This window comes from Prosopis cineraria, unplaced genomic scaffold (genome assembly GCF_029017545.1).
Source record: "Prosopis cineraria cultivar Desert tree isolate PC_DT_omini unplaced genomic scaffold, ASM2901754v1 PC8, whole genome shotgun sequence".
NCBI classification, from domain to species: domain Eukaryota; kingdom Viridiplantae; phylum Streptophyta; class Magnoliopsida; order Fabales; family Fabaceae; genus Prosopis; species Prosopis cineraria.
In genome coordinates this window covers 5101476-5128839 of record NW_026555339.1, presented here as the reverse complement: position 1 = coordinate 5128839, position 27364 = coordinate 5101476, and the positions used below count along the sequence as shown (strand labels likewise).

General features: G+C 30.5%; 1 protein-coding gene, 1 non-coding gene and 1 pseudogene across 2 annotated transcripts; 2 read left to right on the top strand and 1 right to left on the bottom strand.

Annotated features, from left to right (window-relative positions):
* Positions 1 to 3818: 3818 nt before the first annotated feature.
* On the bottom strand, positions 3819 to 4331 carry LOC129318354 (probable ribonuclease P/MRP protein subunit POP5; annotated as a pseudogene).
* A 12967-nt stretch (positions 4332 to 17298) lies between these two features.
* Positions 17299 to 17382, top strand: LOC129319100 (small nucleolar RNA SNORD25). The gene has a single exon (XR_008595412.1). It is a non-coding gene; the product is annotated as a small nucleolar RNA SNORD25 (small nucleolar RNA).
* A 7184-nt stretch (positions 17383 to 24566) lies between these two features.
* Positions 24567 to 26947, top strand: LOC129318810 (probable protein phosphatase 2C 25). Its single transcript, XM_054963774.1, has 4 exons — positions 24567 to 25142; positions 25452 to 25811; positions 25911 to 26090; positions 26203 to 26947. The coding sequence occupies exons 1-4, from the start codon at positions 24744 to 24746 to the stop codon at positions 26362 to 26364; spliced, it is 1101 nt and encodes a 366-aa protein (XP_054819749.1). The 5' UTR covers positions 24567 to 24743; the 3' UTR covers positions 26365 to 26947.
* Positions 26948 to 27364: the final 417 nt, after the last annotated feature.

The following is a 27364-nucleotide window of genomic DNA, read 5'->3' as shown; positions in this document are numbered from 1 at the left end:
AAACAAAAAGCCGTATGGTTAATTATCAATGGATTTCGATTGGCTTTCAAACATCTCTTAGGGCTCATTAGTTAGTCGAATTTGTAGGCACTCATTAATAATTAGATTTAGAGTGACTTTTGGGGGATCGATTTCCCTGCTCATCCCAAGGACGAGCAGCATTCAGATTTTAAGTTGAATTGTCTAAATTTAAAGTATTAATTTATATTATATTTATTAAAAATAAAAAATTATTAAAATTATTTTAATTGATGTATATTTATTATCTAAATGTATTCTGTATAGCCTGAATAAATTTAATCAATATAATATAATAATAATTTAAATCAGGATTGTCCAAGTTAACATTTAAATTATTCAAATCTCATCCTTAAAATGAGTGGGGAAATGAGTTCCCTTCTGGGCCTTTTGGCCATCTAACAGGCCATCCATTATGTATGGATGTGGTTGACCAACAGGGATGCAGAAGCCAGCCACCCTTCATCTGTATATATTAATTAAGTCCCTAAAATTAACTTGCTAACTTGTATATTTATCTCCTTAATTAATAATATGAGTTTCGGCCAAAAAAAAATATCAGATGATTGATTTTGATCAAAATAACATCAGCAATATTTTTTCTTTTTGCGAAGTTACGAAATCATTTTTTAACTTGTTGCCAAATAGGCACATAATATCATATGTAGGATTTTTTTTTTTTGAAAATTTCTATTCACCCTCCCCCGTAAATAATATCATATAAAGTGTGTCAAACAAAATGTATGTTACTTATCATATAATAAATATTAAAAGTTTTTTAAGGAAGACTAATGTGTGTCATAATTAATTTAACTAGTCTCTTACTCTCTTTCAAGACTCTCACCTAAAAAAATTATATTTTTCCTCTTTTTTATGTAGATATACAATAACTAGAGTTATTAGGTGAAAATCAAGCATTGTTAGAACCCAATTAACGGTATCTATTATATTATTATAATGTTTACCATGATGTATGAAAAAAGTTATGTGAAAAAAAAAAAATTGAGACCGGAAAAGTGTCATATTTTGTTGATACATGAAATTCTTATAATCAAAGTTATTAAACTTGCAAATTTAGGTAAACTTATAATAGAAATGTAAACTCAAATCATAAACTCGAATTGTAAACTCATAAAAATTTATCTTTATTAATAAATGTTCATTAAAAGTATATGATTAAATAATTACAATATAAAATATAACCATAATTTGATTTAAATATATTTCAAATATGAATCATTGAAATTAAATCTTTCTACATTGATAGACTGTGATACAAAACATAAAAATTTCATAATGGGTTAGCTTATTTTTGTTTTCTTTCTTTATTAATATTAGTTTTTATTTTTTAAGTTTTTTCTCTTTGAACCAGGTCTTATCACTTCTATGAAGTGAGTTCTACATGGTATATACTTAATTTACTTAACTCGGTGAAAAATTGACGAGCTTGTCAAGTTTAATCAATCTTGCATCTAATCCAAGTTTATGAATTAATTGACATGATTTTGTAAGATAAAAATGCAAAAATGATAAACTCATTGATGTAAAACAAGGGGAGGGAGGAACAGAGAAAAGGAAGGGGAGGGGGAGAGAAAGAATAGGGGGAAGGCCAAAATTCTTAAAAACTCTTGTTCACTAATATTCAAAAGCTAAATATAAATGAAAAACCTAACTCTATTTATAGAGATCTAAAAATAATAAAATAATAATAATTTAAATTTAAATCTAAAATCCTAAATCTAAATCAAATATTAAAAATATTGATATCTAAGATAATAATAAATAAATAATCAAAGCTAATCTAATGGATCAATATTCTTATTTAAATATCTCTATTGGATTATCCCAACATCCTAAATTAAATCTAACTATATTTTATCCCATATTACACCATTTAAATGGTTAACAAAAAATTGATGAGTGATTATCCAAAAAATGGTGTAATATGGGATAAAATATAATTAAGTTTAATTTAGGATGTTAGGATTGACCAATGGAGATATTCAAATAAGGATATTAATCTATTAGATTAACTTTAATTATTTATTTATTATTATCTTAGATATTAATATCGTTAATATTTGATTTAGATTTAGAATTTAAGATTTAAATTTAAATTACTATTATTTTATTATTTTTAGATCTTTATAAATAGAATTACATTTTTCATTTGTATTTAGCTTTTGAATATTATTGAACAAGAGTTTTCGAAAGTTTCAACCTTCCCCCTCATTTTTTCTCTCTCCCTCCTCCTTCTCTTGTCTCCATTCCCTTCTCCCTTTCTTGTTTTACATCACTTATGGGCTTAACCAAATTTGTATTTAGTTTGAGTTTATGAGTGAGTTAACATAATTATGTGAGCTAGAAAAGTAAAAATGTTAAACTTAAAAAGTCAATATGAGAATTTGACAACTATGCTTATAATATATAGATTGTCCTAATAATAGCTAGTGAACATCCTAATAATATTTAATAAATACAAAATAATATCAAATCCCAACCGACAATAAATATCAACACAATGAATATCTATAGATAATATATCCTAACACTGTATTGCTTGATATGAATAATAAATCTCAATATATTATAACTCACTCTCAAACTCAATATGCTCTAGAGTTTGTAACTTGAGAGCTAATATAAACTTGGGTGATTCTCTGCACATGAATCATAAATTAATAACATGAAATAAAATCTTGGTTTGATTCTTGAAGGAGATAAATCGGTTAGCAAAAAACTTATGAGTGATTCCCAAAATGATGAATTGGTTAACAAAAAATTGATGAGTGATTATCCAAAAAATGAATCATTGAGCCAAAAAAACTTGAAAGTAATTATCGAAGGAATAATTCATTAGGCAGGGGGAGTGATTCACATGGAAAATCAACTATCGTATGTCTCATTTAGTACAATAGAAATGATTTTGATAAAAATGAAAATGGATATGGAGGTGAAAATGGATACGAGGTTTACATAGAATCTAGGTATAATTTTTAATTAATATTTATATTTTAAATGTAAAAATACTAAAGTACCCTCCAAAATTAGGGGGAAAATCCCTCGACCACCCGCCTGAAAAACCACCATCCACTAAACCTCCATCCAATCAACAGCAACAATCTAGAAAAATCAGAACTCAAATTTGGAACAAATCAATAAAGTATTGTTCATCCAAGCCAGATTCAGTGATAAACTCAAACCCATAAGAGCAAACCCAAACTACGAACCTGCTTTCTTACCATGCTCAGCTCAAAATAGTTATTTGATCTATGCAAAGGAATAAAGAAAGACACAAATATACAAAAGATACTGGCGATGAGATCGGCGCAAATATTCTCTCTCCAGATATGGTGCTTGCCATCCCTGTCGATGGAGATTGTTGTCATCATCACCATCACCGTCACCGTCGATGAAGAAGGAGGATGAAGAATAAATGTTAGCTATATTCTCTCTCTAAATTTGGTGCTCGCTGTCACCATCGATGAAGGAGATGGAGAAGGGGTTGTTGCTGTTGCTGTCATCTTTGTCCAATTTGACAAGTCGATCATCAGAAGGATGGGACAAGAGAGGGCAAATACAAAGAAGAAAAAAATTGAGAGGGAAGGGTAAAAAATAAAAAATGCATCATAGAATTGCGAAACTTGGTTTTTATTATGGAAATGACTTCCACCAATTTTGGTGGGATTGGAATTCAAAAAGTTTTCAATTCCATCATACCAAACAAACACTTTTTTCAATTTCAATTTCATATCCATCCTTCCCATTTTCATCACACCAAACGTACCATTATATGGGAACTAAATTAAGAGGTAGGTTGTAGGTGGCCAAGTATTCAATGCCTTAAAAACTTTAATCTTTTCAAGATAGTTGTGGATATGCTGAGTATTATTAGTCGAGAGACAGTCCCTTTCCTTAATCTTGTGTTGCTCAAACCTTAATTTCTCACATTGTGAGGCAACAGTTCTACAAGCCTTTATTCTGCCAGACATGTCTAAGTCTAACATGTTAAAAGTTATGGGGCGGTTCCCTGTGCATCTAACCATTGTAATGGCATACCAAACTTTTTGATATTCCTTTCTAGACTCTAATGATAACTATATTGGTGATTAGATTAATCGACATGCCTGACAAGGAATGATCCCATTGGTGAAGCAGCCAGACCATACTCCCCCAAAGTTTAGTAAGATGCTTTCTTTTATTGCTCTTGAGACATTGAATTAGGTAATTATAATAGGATTATTACTTGCATGGTCTCTATTAGGATCCAAAAAGACCTCCGTCACCATGTATCGATTTTTAAATCCTACCATGATCCTCCTTTATCTAGTGTAAAACACACAAATTCGTTCCCTTTTATCGCCAAGTCTACATATTGTGACTTCCACTAGAAGAACCCAATTGAGGGAAGAAAATCCCCAAGCAAGAGAAGAATCTTAAGTCTCGAGAAAATCCCAGCCCTTGCGCCAATCGTACATGCAATGTTGGAGTCATCCACAAGCACCAACAAGTGTGTCACAAAACCTTTGTAGATTAGTTTTGGGCTCACAATTCGATAAAATCTACATTTGATGGGCATGAAAGAAGTTATTTGAGAAAGAAATAGATACCATAAAATTTTTAAAAATTATTCATAGTTTAAACCTTTGTTGGCACTTTGGATACAAGAAGATAAGTTTATTTTCTGATTGTGTGGAAGCAGTAAATATGCTGATTCAAGGATGCATGGAAAATCACCCAATATCATCATCAATGCACAATCTCTCTTTCATAGAAATTAGACAGTCAATGTTCAGCATTTATATCATGAAGATAATGTATATGTTGATTACTTTGCTAGAAATGCTTTTAGTCTTAATGAACTTTTTATATCTTTGATCATCTACCAATCCTACTTGTAGATTTGGTGGATGATGAGGGATCAATCCCTCGGATGAACTGTGATAGTATGTAGCCTTTTTAGGCTTTTAGTACAATACCCAAAAAAAAAAGAAGAAGACACTATAAAAATACCATACCTTACTGATATAAAAGTTAACCGATTGTAATAATAACCAATAAATATTTTAATAATATCTAGTGAATAGATAAAATAATATTAAACCTTGATAGAATATATATCTCAACAAATAACAAATTTCAACACAACAGATTTTTATAGATAATATACCCTAATAATATATTTTTATTTATAATTTTTTGTAATAATAATTTTCCACCAAAAATTATTTTCTCTGAACTGTAATTTTATAAGTCATTATAAAGTACTATTCATTATTTAATTAATTTTATGATATTTGAACTCAATACGGAGAAAATAAATGTTGTGTTTGGTCTTTTGGGTATGGATTTATAAGTTTAGCTAGTTTTTCGCCCTTCCAATGCATGGATCGAATAATTAATAGCAAATAATAATATATAATTAATAGAACATGACATGACATCAAATCAAAATGAAAATGTTTCCTAAATCCCATCACGCGTGACCGCGCGCCTTCGTCCACAGAGATAGAGCCATGGATCTCATGCCAAGTGAGAAGGGGGAAAAAGTGGAGGGAACCGCATTTTTCCATGATTGGTTGCGAAGAGAAGAGTGTTAAAAAATAAAAGGTGAGAGAAAAATAATATATATGATTTATATATTTTTATCTTCAATTTTTTTCAACCAAAAAGAAATTTTAAAAAGAAAATTTTATTTTTAAATTTTTCACCAATTTTTTCATTGACACCTCTTACTTTCCTTCATTTTTATCATAATATGTGTAATGTAGTTACATTCTAATCATGAACCTTTGTTGAATAAGCAATATATTTAAATTTTAGATTAATTAGATAAATGTTAATTCTAAATTTGTAGGTTAATTTTTAGTTAAATATATATTTATTTATTTAATAAATAAAATTTTAAAGTGGATACAATATTTTTGGTCAAGTATTGAATAAAATAATTTTAAATAATTTTTTTCTTCAACAAATAATATATGATAGAAATAATTATTATATATATAACATGTTAAGATATTAAATTTTATTATATAAATATTTTTATAAATAATAAGGTAATTATTGTCCCTATAAAATTATAACTTTTTTCTTTTACTCAGTCGAGTACAATAAAAAGAAATTACATTTTTATTTTTTTCATTCTTTTCTTTTTTCCTGTGAGCCAAGCACAGCGTAAACGTAGTTTTTTTTTTTTTTTTTCGCCAAACACACCGTACATGTGGAAACTGGAAAACAACTTTCTTTTTGCGCCCAAATCTTAGTCTGACTTTTAGTGCTTCCTCAGAGTTACGTCCTTTCCTTTTTGAGTTTTTGTAAACTACTTCTCTTCATCACATCATATTCAGCATATTATTCCTCCCCTTTTTCTCAATTATTATTGTTATTATTTTTCTATTGTGTGCCTTTTGGTATCTCGGCGAGGTCGTTTATCTTTGTTTCTTTACGTTGTTTCCTAATCATCCGCTTCATCAGTGACGACCTCACCTTATTATTTTATTAATTCCTTCAAAAATTCATTTCCTCCTGTCTGATATGTCTTCTTGTAATATATGTTGCCTCAAAATAATGTTATATTATAATAAGTTTATTTTAATTCACTTTAATTGAGGAGAACCAATGTGAAGTAAACTATATATGAGGATCGATGTCGCGTGTGAGTTAACGAGCATTTTGTTAGGTTCATCACGGAATCCATATATTGTACAGGTAGAATGACAATGAAAACCTTTTTATGGATTATAAAAACACTTTTTAAATATTGAAATCGAAAGTCGAAACAATATTCAAGCCCGGAAACTTTTAATCTTTCCTAAATTGAATATACGATTGGATTCTAAAGCCGGAATAAAACTAAGAAACTAATTGTGTCGGCTGGCTGTGGCACATGGGACATGGGACCCATGAATTGCTGTCTGCGTGTACAAAGTGGTACAAATCGAGATACTCCTTATTTAATTAGCAATTTGAGTTATCACAATTTCTTCACATAAAATGTGTAAACCATACCCCTTCATTTAAAAATATAAAATATTTTTAAAAAAATTAAATATTTAAAAATATAAAATATTTTTTAAAAAGTTAGAGGTGTAATTATTGCCCAATTATATATTTATTATAGGGCATGTAATAGAGATAAATATAAAAAAATTAATTAAAAAGTAATTAACTACTTTATTGAAGGGTAAGATTTAATTAAAAATATCTTACATTTTTTAAAAGAGAAAGTAAGCTTTATAAGTATATACTAAATGCTAATATAGTTATTAGTAGTGGTCATTAATAAGTAACTAGACATTTATGTAGCATTTGGATGAGTGAATTTAGATTTGAATTTTATATTTGAAACACAAGATTTCAAGTTTCACTTACAATTAAAATTCATGCATTTAAAATTTTTTATTTGGATATATAATTTAAAAAATTTTAAATGAAGAAAAGAGATGATTTAATAAGATTTGAAGCAACAATGAAAAACTAGGAATAATTTATTTATATCTATTTTTTTAATCAACGAGAGATTATGTGATAAAATATGAGAAAAGACATGAAAATCATGAATTATTAACAGTAAAAATGCAAAAAGAATAAGATATTTGAAGTAACTAAAATTTTAAGTGACTAGGGTGTGGAGAAATTTTAAAACTACAAAAAAATTATAATAAGAAATTAAATTTCTTGCATAACCATATTGGGAAATTCAGTTCAAGTTCAAAATTTTTTGTGATAGATTGTTCACCTCTTTTGTAGGCCAAACTAGAAGATTTCACCACCTTGTTGCCTTTGGGAAAAAAAAAAAGAATAGTAAGCTTTTTTTTATTACTCACAAGTATCCTTTTATTAAAGATAATCTTGTTTGAGATACGGTAGGACACTAATTAAAGAAAAACTTTTATAAAAGACCCTTGGACCATAGATAATAAAAAAGAGAGCCCTTAAATTTTTGAAATTTTACTACAAGTTTAGGGTATTGAATTGAAATAAAAAATTTATAAGAAATGACAAGATTGTCCATATTAAAATTCTCTAGTGCGACTTGTTTGCACCCCTACTGTATCCTAAAACTATTGTTCAAGCCTTACTTCACTTGTTTATAACTCTACATGTTTGTGCTTTACTTTTCCCTATTAAATTTCTTTTCCCTTTTAATAGGGACAATTTTATCATTTTTCAAAAAATTTTAATTTCAATTCAATACTATAGATTTGAAGTGAAATTTTAAAAAATTAGGGGTTTTTTTTTATTATCTTTGGTCCAGGTGTTTTTGGATAAATTTTCCTCTACTTAAATGTAAGCACCTCTTTTGGTAAGAATTTAACCTTTGATTTGCCACGTTATAAATAGAGCTGATAATATAGGCCAATTTATGTGTTGCAAGTTGGCCTGCGACAAGTCGTAAACTTAGTGGAGTAGGCTAACATAACCCGCATCCTGGTGAGGTATAATTCTGCCAACTCGGTAATAAAACATATTTTTTAACAGCTTTTCAATTTTAAAAATTATAAATTTACCTCTTTTTATTATTATTTTTGGTTAAAAAAATCATATTTTTCCTAAAACTAACTGTATGAGTAACAGTACAAGTTTGCAGTTGCAGCTATTAAGGATCATCAAAACAGCATGCAATAAATTTTTCTCAGGACACTTTACTGCAGTTTAGCTAGATGTAATTTATGATGTTAATATTTATCTATTTTATAATCAAAACATGCATTATAATTTAATCCAATTTTGTTAAAAAATTAAATTTTATATCTTTTAAACAATGAAATTGTATAATGAGACAATGTCCAGTGCTCCACATGTGCTTTAATTTTTTTTAATTTTTTTACTCGTGGTATAAGTTATAAATAATTTCAACAATAAAAACATAAAAAGCATTAACATGCTACTATTGTCTAGTTTCATTGATTTTTGGCCTAACTATTGATTTCATTATCATGCAATATAATAATATTATTATTTAATGTAACAAAAAATATAATCAACCACATCGACACTTACAGGTAATAAATGATGCAATTCGTTTATTAATTTAATTTCAATTCATGGGATGTGTATTAATTTTTTAGTATACTGTATGAAGTTGGAAACTAATTTTAAAATATGTTCTATTGATGTTATTTTTACAGCTCTTTTAAAATTTGATTTTTTAACTCACTCACTTGTTTATATACTTTGAATTTGAAAAATTTAAACTAATTTTAAAATTTAACTAAGAAGTCAAGAATCACTGTCAATTAAACAAGCGAAGACTTGTTTTTTCAACTTATTTTCTATCATTTTTTTGGGAAAAAAAAATGAGTGGGCTAACGCATTGGTGTCCAAATTATGCTAGCTCTCACATTTAAATAAACTCATTTTCTCTAATTCAATTCGTCACAGTTTTTAGTGTCCCGCATGTTATCCGCTCTAGTTATGAGGGACTAACTTTTTTCTTTAGATTTAACCCCCATAGTAGAATACTGAGTTTTATTTATAAATGCACATACAAGTCTAAGTATGGAACAATTGAAGAGTGAAAAAGGGACGCAGTTAATAATACTCATGACAGTTGAAGATAATAGAAGTTTAATAATCTGAACTCAAAGAAATGGCCAATTTTGACATCAGAAGAAGCGTGGGACGCACTATAGGCTTGAAATTTCTGGTAAATTTAAGTTTTTCTTATTCACCGTGAGTTGAAGACTAGATGCAGACACTCCATTGGTCTCCAAATATTATTCAAGATTGAAAGATTTAAATTCGAATGGAAGAGTATATAATTTAAGAATAAGAAGAACAATCCGCGCGTGATTAAAAAAAAAGTTGAAAAAAATTCAAAGTAATGAACAAGAAGTCGTTGGTCAAAAAAAACAAATGAACAGTAAGTCTGATCTTATCCTTGTCTACAAGGCGATGGACATGTGGATCCGGATCAGCCTGAATAACACACACACAGACACAGACACAGACACACGCATAATTAAGAGAAAAAACGTGGGAGAGAGGTAAAAGCACGTGGTTAAGCAAACCTTCCTCACACTTAATCAAAATTCAAACAACGGAAAAGCCCAGTTGAAGTGCGCCGGTAATGAGATGGGGTCTGCGAAGTAGCATTTAGCAAGTGCTCGCCGTAGTTACCTTCTAGACTGGCTTCTATTGTGTACTGACCGGAAAAACGCTCCTTTTTCATTGTTCATATATGTGTTTTTTTAATTAGAGTCAATTTTATTCAAAACATGATCCGACATTAAATGTGATAATCTCTGATCATAACAGGAATTGGAATATTAGTTTGCTAAATTATGAGAAATTAGCCCATTCTACCAAAATCAAACCTACAAATAATGAGGCTATTTTTCTGGTATTGTTTGTGATATTTGATATTTCTCTCAATAAATTTTAAATTTTTTTTTTAAAAAAGTGTACATGATTTATAAAGCAGAACGAGTTAGTTAGGCTGCATTGAAGAGGAGGGAGGAGTAGTGTTAGTGTGAGAGTGGATGCATATCCTCTTCCTCGTTTTTTGGTCTAAGCTCCATTACCCGCGAGTCTCTGTGCCACAGCTTCAATAATGCATGTCTTGCTCTTGTTGCATTTATTTCCTCTTCATTTGCACGTTACCTTTTTGTGTCAAAGTATCTCTTTTGTTGTGCTTGGCATTCAATTTTGTATTTTGGTTTCACGGCCCTACTTATACAGATATTATAATTATAGGGTGTTGGCGTCACATGAAGCTTATCTCTTCTTTTTATTCTTGACAAAGAGCATGTAAATTTAAATTCCATAGGTGGTTTAAGTTTACTCATTGAATAAATATCTTATATAATACGACAGTAACGGTTTGTTTTAATTGAATAATTATCAAAGATTTGAACACATAATATTAAAAAATTATTAAATCTCAAATTTTTACAAGGGATTGTATAATTAAGAAGTGGTCTGATTGTGATGATCTGAATATTTAAAAAAAATATTTTAAAACTTTTTAAATATTGATAAAATTTAAAACCCATAATTGAGATACTTATTGAATAAATATATTTATACCACTCACTAAATTCAAATATCATGGGCTTATTCCATGTTGAAATTGAAGAGATTTTAATGAAAACACATACGCACTGATATAGATTGCACATGATCACTTCGAACAAAAAACATGGCCTTGTTTGTTTTCTATTTTCATTTTTTTTATTTTTGAAAACAAAAAAATTTAAAAAATTATTTAGGTAAGTGTTTTGAATTTAATTGTTTCTAAAATTATTTATTTTTTTAAATAGAAATAATTTAAAACTGTTTTTGAATTTAATTATTTTCAAAATACTCAACATTTGATTGATGAAAATTGTAGTCAGCTTGTATCATTAGTCACGTCATTAACCACTACCAATATCACTATTGGTCAATTTTTTCATTTTAAAAGTGTTTTTAAATTAACACATATAATAAAATAGATTTTTTTAAAAAAAATCAAATCAGTTCAAAAAATAGTTTTTAAAAATAAAAAATGAGAATAAAATCAAATAAGTCGTATATCACCAATGCCATTATATTTATATAACTTAAACTTGAGATTTTAATTAAATTGGTAAAAGCTCAAATAACTCCTCTATCAGCAATGTGAAGTGATTTATAAGGCTTGTTTGAAACTATTTTTACTTTCTTATTTTGAGAATTAATATTTTATAAAATATGTTTTGAGAAAAAAATAAAAAAAAGTATTTTTTTAACTCTCTCTTATTTTTCAACACAATAATCTTAAAACATTTAAAAAATGCTTTCGTTTTTTCATTATCTAAAATAATATTTTATTTTTAAAATATTTTTTGAAAGCACATTATTAAATAATTTTTTTAAAATTTTAAAAAACAGGAAACTATTTTTAAAACATATTGTCAAACAGGTTCTTAAACTTATCTCTTTCTTCGCAGAGGGAGCTTCGTATTTTTGGTATCTTTTTATTCTCGACAAAAACAATTATGTATTACTTATTCTTCCAATACCGAATTATTGACCATTGTGAATCAATCTTCGTGGCGCAGAGTGACGCTGGCATGGCGTCCCCACAATTACAGGACTTGTTTCCCTACTTATCCGAAGAATGGGACGCCATCGTTCAAATTAAATTTAAATCATTTAAATTTAAAGTATTATGATATATATTTATATTATATCAAAATAAAAATTTATAAAAATTACAAAATCATTTTTATTTTAAATTTGGTCCAAATTTAATTTAAAAAATCTAATTTAATATTAAAATTTTTATTATTGATGCATATTGATCATCCAAATATATTTTGCTAGATTATTTTATAATTTTTATTTTAATAAATATAATAAAAAAATTTAAATTTGAATCATCATAGTAAAAATTTGGTAGTCCAAGCGTCATTTCAAAGAATGAACGGGGAACCCATCCCCACAATTATATCTTCTTCTTATCCGCTCGTACATGATAACTATAAAAGGCCCCGTTTTTTTTTTTTGGTGATATAATAAGAATGGAAAAATAACGTTATTAGGTAACCTGGAGTGTAAATAATATTTGGTATGCATAAAAAAATAATATAATTACTTCTCTCAAATAATGCTCAGAATGCTAGATATACGATAGGAATGAAAACAAACAAAGTTTAAAAAAAAAAAAAAAGCTCAAATGTTCCTAAAATGTTTTTTCTCAATCACAAAGCTTTAGAACTCACAGAAATTCTCACTGATTTTATTCATTATTTTGGTGCAGTATCGGTATTGTGCATTTCCTTATCAACATACAATATACAACTTAAAATAATAGAATGCAGAACAATACCGAAAATTAGGTTTTATGGAACCATTTGCAGAGATGGGATTCCAAATAAAACAAGAGAGAGACCTCAGTCCATCATCCCAACCAAAATATAATTAAATTCCCGTCCATTTAATCTCAACGACTTTTCAGTGAAATTAATTATTATAAATTACCTCAAGTAGGTCAAGCGCAAATTATCTTACCTACTATAGCACTATTTATTTTTCATATACCAAGACTAGAGGTTTGGTTGGGCTCTTTCATATACTAATATATTTATTTATTTTGCCATGGACTTAAGAAAATCGCATTGCACTACTTCAACTAATTATAATCAAATTATTAATAAATGAATAGAGGACTGTGTTTGTATTTATCGGATTATGTATATAAAACGTAAACCTATTGAGCAATGCATGACTCGTGTGAATGCAAGGACGGATGGTATTGAATTCAACTATATCTGTGGGATAGATATATATATAAAAAAATTAAATAAACAAGAGGAGTGAAATACCATTACATGAACGTGATCAAGCGGTGATTTTTTTATCCCAACCAAACCTAATGATAAAATTTTTCTGTTTTTTAAAATAGACACTATAAACTTATCAATTATATTATATCCTACTAAACTTCATTGACCATTTCATTTGCTTGCTATTTTACCTGCAACTGAATAAAAAGCCTTCGTAATTACTCTGTTGATTTTTTTTGCCCGCATTTTCAGGAGCGAGTGGTGCGTCTAGCATGCGGATGACAAGATGCTTCGTCAGATTTTTTTTCAAAAAAAAAAAAAAACACACTCACACGTTGTATTTGTTGAATTCAAATTCAAATGCTTAATTATGTCAGCTGCCAAATAGACATTGCTGTCGTCATTTATAAAAAGCTGAACTGGCATCTGTAGGTTAAACTCTAACATCTCAAATTTTGGATACCAAATTATAATGAAAATATATGGTTTTTTTCCCCCCTTCTCCCACCAAATAGGACTTATCCACATTTTGACGAAAAGGTTTTAAAACGATTCAGAAATGGTAACTTGCGGCGACACGACGAAGGAGCGTGCGTGGAATAACGAGCAAAATCATTGAATTTACCTTGAAACTATAAATAATAATAACACAATTGTAATTTTTAATTGCTGTATGGATGATCATGGATTTACTTCAACAGCAAGATATTCTGAGCCACGCGAATGAGTTGTAACTGAAAAAAAATAGTATAATATAATTGACCACGTCCAATGATGTGTCATCGGAGTGAAAGCTGATCCCGAGAAATTAATTCAACTCCATCGGATGCTCAAATTATTCAGCTTGGCTGATTAATTGGATTCCATCATTATGAATGAAGTCGTTCTCATCTCTTAATTAATTAGCAACGTGAAGCATGGGCTATGACGGTGAGAATAGTACGAGTGAATTGACAAGGCGCTGAGATTTCTATTACCTAACCAAATCCATAAAAAATGGGGCAAAATTGAAAATGGTGGATAATATCATAAAACGTTTCGTGTGTGTGCGAACAGAAAATTCAAAACTATTAACATGGGCAGAGAATGAGTTGACTAGGATAAAGCCAAGTCAGTAATATAATTTGGCAGCTTCGTGTTCATTAACCTCAAGGGGGAGGACCAATGAAAATGTAGTATATACCAAATCTTGTTCCCTAAAAAAGCTAACCATAACTAATTTATATGATCTATTATTTAAATCCCATATCCTTTACCCACGAGAATCTTTTGATGGAATTTGTTTTGGCCATGTGGTTTCCGGGAGATTTTCTGTATTCCGTTCCCGTGGCAAGAAGAATCAGCTGTATTAGAAATTAGAAAAATGGATAAACCATGATTCATGACTCCAGCTCCAAAGCCTATATTTGCAAATAATTGCAATTATTGGAGGAGGAAAAAATGGGGGTGGGCAACTTTTACTTTATCTATTTATTTTTTTAAATTGCTTACTTGTATCTTCTTTTTAGAAATAATTTTGTTCAGAATATGTTAAAAAATGCGAGCATATCTTTCAATAAAAATCATATCAAGTTATTTTAAAAGATTAGAATATCAAGCTTAAGAAATTGACAAATTGGGCTTGTCTTGGCCCAATTTTTGTTCTTACTTGGGCCCTGGACCATGAGATTCACTTGGCCCAAATGATAAATAATGGTGGGTCTTGAATATTGGCTTTTAAGTTTTAAACTATTATTTCAAAAACAAGGGTTTACCTCACCTAGAAAATCTAGTTCAATTTCATGCGGCCAAAAAAGGGTCCAAGCTCTACCAAAAGTTATTTCAGTTGGCTGAAAAAAATGTAGTTAACATTCTAACTCACACTGGGACTTGTTTTAATAGGAGTGAGAAATTTTTTTTGTTTGGAAATACTTGAGAAATGGTTAGTTTTCTATTAAATTTGCTTATGACTGTTTAATTGCAAGTACTTTAGGGCAACCAGCTTTCAATTGGAGATCCATCTGGCGATTAAAAGTTCTTGAGAAGATTAAATTCCTACTATGGTTGATGTTTTGATGAAATTCCTACTATGGTTGATGGTTTGATGAAATTCCTACTATGGTTGATGGTTCATGAGACTGTCCACGTGACTTATCTTCGCCGAAGAAGAGTGTTACTTCATTCTAACATGTGCCCTCAAGGATGTGATGAAGCAAAGGATGAGATCCATTTATTTAGAGACTGTAAGGAGGCAGAAAGCATGGAGATAGTTGGTTGACTAGACACATTGGAATGAATTCAAGAGGCACAATATGTTACAATGGATAAACTGGAATTTAAGGTCTACTCTAGGCAATGAAGAGACACAAAAGGAGGAGTGGAAGACAATTCTTGATTACACTTGCCAAGACCTTTGGACGTTAAAGATGTATCTACCTTTTCAATAATGATGCGTGTAACCAACATTCAAGGGCTGAATCTATCTTATTCAAGGTAATCCAAGATAGAAAAATGATGAACTCATTAAATCCCTTAAAGCAACATGAGTCATCTAGCCTAAACCACAACATTCATGTTTTTGATTATATGAGACTTAAGGTATCCAGGCAATTAGATGCTGAAGAAAACAAGTTATGTGCTACTATGTTAAGAAAGAATACATGTGAGATAGAGATGGGCTCCTTTGCAAGGATGAGTATCTCTCCAAATTACTCTACAATCCTCTATTCTATTCGTGAAGGACTTCAAAGGTGCTAGAATGAGGGGTATAGAAAATTTGAGGTAAACATCCTATCTGCTGATAGCTACAATCTTATTACCAGGGATTCCGATTGCGATCACTTACTACAAGAGCTTATCTTGGGCATCAGACAGCTTATTTTTAAAAATTAGAGTATCACAGCTTATTCTTAGAGATTGGAGTATCAGACGGCTTATTCTTAGAGATTGAAGTATTTCCTTCGATTTCTCTTATGATGATCATAGTTTTTTTGTTCTTGATATTATTAGGAATGGCTTGCTTAACCATAATTCTTTTGACACCTTTTGCTTTCAACCTGCTCAATTAAGGGAGGGTAGACAGTGAAAGGTGGTGCTCATTTTTTTTCAGGTTTTGGTATTTTGTACAGTTAATTTTGTTTCTAGTAGAGCTTTCTTTTCATTCAAAAAAAAAAAAAAGAGGTTTACATTACCCAGAGACTCGAGTACAATTCCATGCGGCCGAAAAAAGGTCCAAGCTCCACCAAAAGTTAATTCGGTTGGCCTAATTTCTGCGGAACATTGTTTTTATCCATTTATTTATTTAAATGAATTCTTTAAATCTAGAAAATATAAGAGAATTTTTTTATAATTATACATATTAAAATTGATAGACTAAAATATGCTTATAGGTTATTATAGAATAAAAATTAATTATTAATATCACATTAAATTTTTTATAACATCAATAATGTTGAAGAAATGTTTTATAAATATATATTTTTAATATAAAAGAAATATCTTTATTAAGCTAAATAACTAAATAAATGACATGAATGATAAACAGGCTTGGGCCTCGCGGTGCGGACTGCATAGAAAGCACATCCACCGCCAAATCACATGTTTCTCGATTCGGCCGTCCGATCAATCAAACCCGTTGCTCTACGAGAAAAGGCTCCTTGCGCTGTTCTGCTTCCACCCTCAGCAGTCAGAAGCAACCGTCAAAGCAGAATTTAGGGTTAGGGTTACATTCCTTTGGAGCTGGAGCACGTGCACCTCTCTTCTTCGTATCCTATTGTTAGGGTTTCATTTTCATAGGAGAATTTCAATTATTGAAGCTTCACAATCTTGTCATTGAGGATTCTTTTTCAATACCCATTTGACTCGTTCCCTTAAAGCAATAGCCATTGTGTTGTTTTTTTTTTTTTAACTATATCTCCCGCAGCTAGTTTCTACTGTTGCTCTGGGAGAACGCTGGAGCAACTATATTTCCTTAAAATTGTGCCATTTTTGCTCTGAGTCTTAGTTTTCTTGGCATTGGCAATCAACTCACTGGAGGTATATTGTGAACAACTGTGATGAGCCTACAGACCTGTCATGATTTGTGAATATGATCGCAATCATTAATGAACATCTAAGGGACTGAGTTTCGTGATAGTACCTCCAGAATTCAACATATTTCTCGCTTTTGAACCGTGAATGTTGGGAAAAGTATAGAGCTGTTGCAGATGTTATGCTAGTAAATTTTTTGGGATCTGAATCCCTTGAAAAGGTTGAACATTTAGAGCACTGTTAGGGCTCATAAACTTATTGTAGGTTGTGAAATAAATGACAGTAATCATCAACTTATCGAGTGATGAGATTGGAAAAATCTTAGGACACCTTCCTACACAGCAAGCATTGCTGTGGATGAGAATGAGTTTTCCATGCTCATGATGTTTATATATTAGTTGCTGTGTTGTGTTCGTGGCCTTCTTTATTAATAATAGCACTGGATTTGAATGCTGTGCTCCTCAACTCTTCTAATTCATTGTGCTTTTGCAATTGCTAGTTACCAACTTAAAAGCGGATCGTTCTTTACTTTAGCCGCCACAGCTGCCAAAATCTCACTTCCCATTCAGGATGAGATTGCCTCTTGTCTGCATTTCTTGCTTGGGAAGCTTTACCAAAGTGTAGAAATTCCTAGCAAGGAACTATTTTTATGCAGGGTATTAAAAAATTTATATAAAAGTAGGGATCTTGAATCATACTCCCTTGACTAATTCACGTTCTGGTGAAATCTTAATCTTTCAAGAAATTATACATATTTTTCAATTATGCTCTCATCCAATATCATATAACTTAATACAAGTGTTTTAATCATGACAATTAAAATTCAAAGATATCATAGTAATAAATGAATTTGGAGTATAATAAAAAAATAATTGTGAAAATTACTTAATGTCTCATATATTTTTAGAATATGGAACATGCTCACATGATTCTATATTTCTATCAAGGTTGTGGTTTTGCAGTTTTCTACAGTAGCAGATTTCCCATGATCCATGATGTGATGCTTCATTTCCTTGCAAGTTGCAAATAAAAGTTATACGAGGCTACTTGTGAGTGGGCCGTCTGAACTAGGATGGATTGAAACCAGAATTTTAAAAAAGAAGTCAATGATGTATTGTCTCTGAATAAAAGAACAAAAATAAAAAAATCGAGTATTGGAAAAAAAAAAGTAATGATAATACGAATATGATGTATATTAGCATTACAATATTCTTGTTAATGTGTTGAATAAATTAAAATTATTGAAGTAAATAGAGATATAGTAGAAAAATATTAATAATTGTTATTTTAAGTTTCTAAAAATATGTATAAAATGAAACAAAAATTCCTTTAAAAATACTTATACTTTGAAACAGGTTCATATTGTTGACTATGCATTTAAGGGATTCAATGTAAAAAATAAGTATTTGAGGGATTTGTGTGGGCTTTTTTTGTTTTGGGGTGAGAATTCCATGTGGGCTTTTTTTGTTTTTGGTGTGATAATTTGATGTGGGCTTTTTTGTTTTTGGGGTGAGAATTCCATGTGGACTTTTGCTGTTTTAAAAAGGAACATCCTCTCACACTATGAAGTATGAACGCATCTGAGGACTGAGATTCATGCGAAATTTATTATTTGTTCTAGTGGCCATCAGGCTGAATATTGAGAGCTCAAATTGGAATTGCAGTAATTCACCGAGAAGAAAGAAATTATAATTGCAGTGTGTATCACGTTTGTTAGGATCCAGCACTTTTGAAAAGTAAAAACCGTAATTCAGTCCCAATATTTATACTAGAAATGGACATGTTCTTCACGTAGCACCCATGGCTTATATTTTTATTGACAATACGGCATTCAGTGCCATTGTAATTTGAAGACTTTTTTCCTGCACTTTTGTTTTTAGGAAGAGGTCTTTGCCTTGTTAAACACATGATGCTTCTGCTTTTTTTTTTTTTTTTTGGCATTCTCTTTTAAATAAAGGGGGAAACTTCCTTATAATTAGACCTTGGAATGATGGCTCGAGTTATTCACCTTGTGTGCCAAAAAGCGAAATCTCCTTTTAGTGTTCTTCGTATTGTGAAAGCTTTTCAGCTGTACTTTTTATCATCAATTTTGGGCTTTTGCAAACAAAAGGTGTTCCCTTCTTTATGCTCCCGGCTTTTTCCTAAACCCTAACGTTGTCACTTTCATGCCCTTCCCTTCTCCATCCATATTTTTATTAGCCATTTAAGATAAATACTTAGATGGACTGGTACATCATGTTATTTATAATTTATTTAATAAAATTATAATAATTTAATTTAATAAAATCTTATGTTTTATTATTTTTTAATAATTTTATTTTTATAATAAAATGCTTATTTAATTTATTGCATTTTCTCGTTCTATTATTATTAATGTTATGATCAATTTATATTTAATACCATCTGAATATCATATTTTTATTGAATGGATTATGGATAATGTATATTGAGTCTATCTAAGAATTTCTCAACCATTTTAATAATTACTTTTCTTTTAAAATAAAAGAAAGTTTAAGTAAGTTGGGTCCTGATGACTTAGCAAAGCGAGGACATGTCTCTGAACTCAAAAAATACTTACAAATTGCTCGCTAACAGGTCATCATATCAGTAGCATGACTTGATTTCACAACTTTAAGGCCTTGTCTAGTATGAAGGAATGAAGTTGGAGGGTTGGGTCTAGGACTAGTATTGGGAAAAGTTCATTTTGTAACATTCAAAAAATTTAACCATAAATTAGCTAAGTGTATGAGGATAATTAAGTAAATTTATGTGGTGTATGATTATAGAGAGCTAACGAATGTTTTAAGTTGTATTTTCAGCCCTATGATTGAGTTTAAAGTGAAGTCAGGACATTCGGACATAAAAAAGTGAGAAAAACAATGAAAAATAACTCTGCCATATGTTACAACGCATAGACCATCACAATGTGAAGTGCCATTGTACACGATACACTTTCTACAAAGATAAGATGTAAACTGATGCAAAAATCATAAGAGAAAGAAAAGGGAGCACGAGAAGAAGCAGGTAACTTTGCTAGGGTTTGTTTTTAAAGAGAGATTTGAGCATTTTGAAGCCACTAAGCTCCAAGGATAAGTCTCTTAACTTGTTCTTCTTCCTTTTTAGCCCATTTTCTTGAAGTTTTTTTTTTGTTAGGATTTGATAATAAAAAATAATTTCAATCATATAAGTTATAGGTCCAAATTCATTAACCTAAATAGAGTTAATAGAAGTTAGTTTAGTAGTTGAAACCATTAATAAGTGGTTTTATGCATTAATGGTAGTGGGTGACCATAAAAATCTGAAAATGAGCCATTAATGTGTGTTTTTGAGGTGGTTGGAAGCCATCAATGACAATATGAGAGTTTAATGAAGTTATATAAAGTTAAAGAGAATTAATGTACCTAATAGGTAAGCCTAATTGTAAAAAATAAGGGCATTAGGTATTTTAAAAATGGAAAGTGGGAGTTAAAAGTATATTTGTAGCAATGTTAATTGAGTTTAGACTCAATTAATTGTATATTAATCGTCTGGGCACCATTTTGGGCTTAAAAGCATATATTGAGAGGTAAATCTCTAACCTCTTAAAGGTTTAAAATAATCAGAGAAATCCTGTTCTGAATAGTTGTTTGTTAATTGACTTTTAATGTGAAAATGAATTTATTTACACCTATGATTGAAGTTGTAAATGTGAAGGCATGCTATAAACCATATATTAGTATATAAATCTAGATCTTACATAAATGAGGAGTTGAATTTGAATTGAATTTTCAAACTATGAATATATATCAAAATGAGAAGTTTATGATAGGTAATATGATATTAGTGTGCTTGTGTCACATGTGAGTATCATATGTGTGGCTAAACGAAAATTTGAAATGTATTATGAAATTTAGAATTTAAAAGAACAATATTTGTGAATATGATATTGATGCTCACTTGGATAATGTAATACCGTAAGCCCAATGTGTTGATGTTAAGTAAATTAAAAAATGAATAAACATAAATATTGCATGATTATTTAGTAGGAGTTTGCTCAAACAAAAAAGTAAATAAAATTTATATGATATTTGTGGTAAGAAAAAGAGCAACAAAAGCATTGAAGGTTAATTAATTTCTACCACACGGTGATAATGATAACAAAAGCATGATGAAAAACTAGAAGGGCAACCAAAAAAGGAGGAGGGGGGAAAAATGGGTAGTAGTTGGAGAGCAGAGGCAGTGGCTCTTTTGCACCGTGATTGCTCATTGGGAAGGAGAGTGATCGCATCATTAAATGAGGGATAAAGTTACAATTTTTTCTTTTTATTGTTTTTCAAAAATAGTTTTTTGAGCAAGTTTTTCAAAAATATTATATAATCTTTTCATAATTTATATTTAATTATAAAATAAAATAAAAATAAGTATTCTCTGCAATTATTATCTTATACCAAATATAATTTTAAAATGTTATTCTCATTCTTATTCTCATTGTCAATCCCAATCACAATACCAAACATGGCTTAAATCATGGGCTAAATTATTACTAGATGGAACCATCTTTTTCAGTTTCTTGACCAAAGATCATTGATTATTTCAATTTCACATTGCCGATTCACTTCACACCTCCATTCAATGAAGTGGTGAACATTCAGAGTATCGTATTGTATAGGGTAGACAACAATAGTGAGGGAGGGGGGATTGTTTAATCTTGAACTATGTAAATTTAAAATAAATATGACGAATTATTATGTTTTATCGAAAATTTAATTATATACTCGGAAACTCAGAAAGTAACATGAATGGATTGGATTCAATGATAAGGTAAAATGATAATCATGTTTCGGCTAATCGTGGAAACTACTTGGTTTGGCCATTTTGCCTTATCTGTTTTCCATATTATCCCTTCACACTCTTGGCAACACATTCGATACGCTCCTTCTAAACCATGCTTCACTGCTTCAGAACCCGTGTCACGCGTATCCAACCCTTTCTTGGAAACACACAATTTTACAGTAATGCCACTTCTTACTTCAAGGTCTCACATAATTTTATTTGCCAATCTGCAATTTATTTTAATAGAATTATTTAATATTATCCAAAATATTGGCTGAAATATGCTATATAATAAATCACTGGGAAGCTCTCCCATTAGGAGAGGAATCTACACACACCCCATATTTCTTTGATCCTGTTTATAGAATAAAGAGAGACTCCTTTTAATCGTGTTTATAAATAATTTTTAACATTTTTATTAGAATTAAAAAAATATTAAACTTTATTGACTCTGTTAAAAAATTTAATAAGTTTTTAACTTTACTCTTATTAAATATACCTACTTTAAAATAAAATACTTTAGTATTTAATAAATCTTCTTACATTTAGCAGGAACAAGATGGTAAAGACAAATATGTTAATCATTGAGGTGTTTTATAAATATGATCAAAACAAACATTCTCTCCTCTATAAATGGGACCAAAGTAGTATTTGCTTTGGTTATGTTTATAAAGTAGCCCAATGATTATTATAACTATTTTTACGTCTTTATCTTTATTAAATGGTGTGAAAGTCATTAAATGTCGAGTATTTTATTTTTAAAGTATAAATATTTGATAAGAATAAAGTTAAAAAATAATTAAATTTTTAGATATAATTAACAAAATTTAAATTTTTTTAATTTTGATGAAATATATTGGATATGACTTATCAATAAAACTAAAAAAAGTACCTATTAAATGCTAAACCCACAACCTCACACTTAAGAGAGTTGCATATAATGTAAGAAAAATTTAGAGTAATTTTTTTTGGAATTTATTATGATATGAATTTTTAAACAATAATTTATTATGATTTTTACGGCAAAGAAAGACACAATTAAAAGGTTACATTTCATCTGTTAAAAAATATAAGATATTTTTAACTAAATCCTACTCTAATAAGATGTTTCACTATAAAATAAATATAAAATAATTTATTTATTATGGGTACTTAAAAAAACATTAATTGCACATTAAAATATTAAAAATTTTTGGTCTTTTTAAAATATCTAACCCTTTAAAAAATATCTACAGAAGAAGTATATTTTTACTTCCTTTATTAAAAATACAAGACACTTTTTAAAGAGTTGGATGTTAAAAAATATAAGACATTTTTAATTTTTTAAAGTATAATCATTGTTTTTTTAAAAGTGCCCTGTCGACAATAATTTTATATTTATTGTAAGATGTTTAAAAGAGATAAATATAAAAATATAAAATTAATTAAAGAGTAGATAATTACTTTATTAAGGGTGTTATATTTTTAAACAGAGGAGTGTAATAATTTTTAAAATAACGATTACTCTTTGTTAATAAACGTGAAGTTAATTAATTCTATTTTATTTTGAAATTTGTTAGAAATGTATAACATGTCTTAGATTTTACACAATACATAGCCTATTTCAAATTCGACAAGGTTGCAAGATTGTGAACGAATTGTGAGTGAACAATAACGGCTTTGTTTTTTTGGTTGGGGACGACGTGGAAACAATAAAGTGAAATTTGATCGAGTCCTATAAGCAATCCCTTTCAAACATTCCCAAATTATGAGCAGCTATTCCTCACCGACGTGCCTTCTTCCCCATCCATACCACCCTGCCTCCTTCTTTTCTCCCCACTTTACAATCTTACCCCTCTGGGATTTCCCTGTCTTTTGCGTATATATTCAGATCATTTCAAATAACTACCTCATAATTTCAGGTTAAGGATCTTTTAACGTGCCTTTTTCTAATGTCATTTATAAAGTTTCTTTTGTTTTCTTTTTTTTATCATTGAATTTTATTTAAAATAAGAAATATTTTGATACATTGAAATCCTAACATAGTAGAGTTTTATATTTTTCATAATTTTTTAAGAAAATTTATCAATATTATACATTTTTATATTTGAAAAATATAAAAATATAAAACTCTATACCATTTTGAAACTTTGAGATTTTAAAATTTTTCTTATTTTATATACAATTCAATGATTAGATAAAAAAAATTAGAAAGGAAGGGCATTGCAAAATATATTAGAGAAAATCACATGAGATCTCTGGCCATATTTTCTTGAGATCTGTTTTTCTTTCTTGAGAAGATGAGATCTAAAATTTTAATCAAAGATTAAAGATGTGATACTGCATGAATATTTTCTTGCTTATTAAGGAAAAAGAGGGAGGGGTAAAAATGACAATTGAGGGGTGGCCCCAAAACCCAAATGATCATCTGGTCAAACACAACGTTTTCATTTAAAAGTTGACCATTAATGCGCAGTTTGCCGCACTATGTACACGCAAAAATAGTCCCCCCTTCATATTCGCCTCTTCTAATTTCCTCTTTCATTTTATTCATTCCCCTCCCTCACCATTTCCAACCTTTGACGATTTCTTACCCAAACCAAAATCACAATCTTTCATATAAATTATCTTCTTCCTCTTCAATACACTCTATTCTATCCCACTTCCAATATGTCTTGCTCCATCGCTGTCCCTACCTCTCCTTCCCTCTTCTGCAACAACATGAACTCCCTCATATCTCCTCCTTCTTCCCCTCCTTCTTCCTGCTTCAGGCTCCTCAAGCCTCCAATCGCTTTGCCCGCTCCTCCCTCTCCTTCTGTTTCCACTTCTGCTCCGTCGTCTTCCTCTTCCTCGCCCACGAACTCCCTCTTGAAGAGGAAGAGGCCTGCCAGGCTTGATATTCCCGTCGCGTCTCTCGCTTTTGGTGCCCCGGCAACGCCGTCTGCGGCGTCTCGTGATTTCATGGAGGCTGAAGGCAATGGGTTTTCTGTGTATTGCAAGAGGGGAAAGAGGGAGTTCATGGAGGACCGTTATTCGACTGCCGTTAATCTACAAGGAAAACAAAACCAGGTATTCCCAACCCGGCAACCCCCAAACCCCCCCTCACCCCCAAAAAAGAAAAAAAGAAAAAAAGATCTTTCCCTTTTTCCCATTTGAATTTTTCTTTAGTTTGACTAGTCTGTTTGGAAAACTTAATGATTAAGAACTTCATCTCTCGCAATACATATAATTTTTTGGATGACTCGATCGGGCACGGTTACTCCTGGAACTGTTGATTGTTGAATGAATGAAACCATGACCTCTACTTTGAAATTTAATAATTAAATGCAAGTGGCGTAAAGTTCACATCCAAATGCGCTGTGTCGTGTATCATGACAGGCTTTCTTTGGGATATTCGATGGGCATGGGGGAGCAAAAGCTGCGGAATTTGCTGCTCATAACTTGGAAAATAATGTCTTGAAAGAAGTAATTAGGAGGAGTGAGAACGAAGATGACGACAACAGCGACGGCATTGAAGAGGCAGTGAAACATGGTTACTTGACCACAGATTTGGAGTTCCTAAAAGAGGATGTACAAGGTGGCTCTTGCTGTGTAACGGCATTGATCAGAAACGGCAACCTCATTGTGTCCAATGTTGGTGATTGTCGTGCTGTCCTTTCCAGGGGAGGCGAAGCCGAGGCCCTCACATCTGATCACCGGCCCTCAAGGGAAGACGAGAGGGGCAGAATTGAAGCTCTGGTATGCTTCTGATCCTGATATATAATATCAATCTCTAAATTGTTTCTTGTTTTAGTTTGATCAGTTTCTGAAGCATACTGGGTTTGAGTTGTCTTATAGGGTGGCTATGTAGATCTATGCCATGGAGTTTGGAGGATCCAGGGATCTCTTGCTGTGTCTAGAGGAATTGGAGATAAGCACCTGAAGCAATGGGTGACAGCGGAACCTGAAACTAAAATTCTCAAAATTGAAGATGAACATGACTTGTTAATACTAGCTTCAGATGGACTATGGGATAAGGTATAAAACTGATCAAATTACTTAAAATGTTCATAATATGTCATCAAAATTCCACCCAGAAAATATCATTTTCTCAAGTTTATCAAGCTTTCTTCTTTCTCTACTTTTCCAGGTTACTAATCAGGAAGCAGTGGATATTGCTCGTTCTTTTTGTGTTGGAAGTGATAAGCCACAGCCATTGTTGGCCTGTAAAAAGCTTGTAGAGTTGTCAGCTTCACGAGGCTCTTTTGATGATATAAGCGTTATGGTGATCAAGCTGGGTCACTATACATGAAGCTTCATCAGTAGTACAAGAGAGAGAATACTTACTGCACCTGTAATTCATAACATACAGTATTAGGGATTTAGTCTCTGCGCCTGTAACACAGAATTAGGGATTTTATTCTCAGCCTGAGAGAGAAACTCGAAGGCTCAAGCAAGGCTGAAGAGTAGCGCCAACTAGTTCTTCATTCTCAGAGGAAAGAGGCCGCTACCATTACGTTAAGCAGGACTGAATCTCTTTCTGTACATACCTGCACTTCCTTTATTTTTTATTTTTTATTTTTTACCCATATAGACTCAGCAGAATAAGTTCTATTCTTTGTTTACTTTTCCCCCCTTCTTTTCCCTCAAAATTCTCCTACTGATCTAAATGTAGTAGCATTACATTATTTAATTTTTTTTTAATCGAAGTCATCGGCTTTCAAAGTTATCATTTGCTGCCGCATTCTTAGATGGTAAATATTCTCTTGATTCTGTCATGGTGTTGTACTTAAACTGCAAAACCGGAAACGGTCTTGCTTTCAAAAATATAGAAGTCAGATTTTGTTACTCTGAACGATTCAACGTACTCGAACTGATAAATTAATTTGATTGGACGGTGGACTGTTGCGTGAGCTTTTTATGCTTTGCTGGATCATCCTTTTCTCGATAATAATTATAAAGCCTTGGCTGCAAGAAACATTTTATCATCATCGAACTAGAGCATTATTGAATTTCTTTTTTTTTTTTTTGGGGCAAGAGCATTAATGAATTGTAACCCTTAATATTCTAAAGTTCACTTTTTCGTGTCCGTATCGAGGACAGGTATATTTTTTGAAGAAATTGAAATAAACTCGCTGGATGTGACGGTTCAATTCATTCTTTTTGAGTGACAGTGATGTAAACATTTCATTAAATTAATAAAGCTGCAGACTTCCTACCAAAAAAAAAAAAAATCTGCAGACTTTGCCTTTATTTTATCAGTGTATTCCAAGTTGCATTCAGGTGAATTCATGAAAAACAATTCTATTTGA

Excerpts from the sequence above, each read along its gene's own strand:
- LOC129318810 (XM_054963774.1), top strand. The coding sequence starts at position 24,744 with ATGTCTTGCTCCATCGCTGTCCCTACCTCTCCTTCCCTCTTCTGCAAC. Across the intron at positions 25,143-25,451 it reads TACAAGGAAAACAAAACCAG|GCTTTCTTTGGGATATTCGA; the intron begins GTATTCCCAACC and ends GTATCATGACAG. Across the intron at positions 25,812-25,910 it reads GGGGCAGAATTGAAGCTCTG|GGTGGCTATGTAGATCTATG; the intron begins GTATGCTTCTGA and ends GTTGTCTTATAG.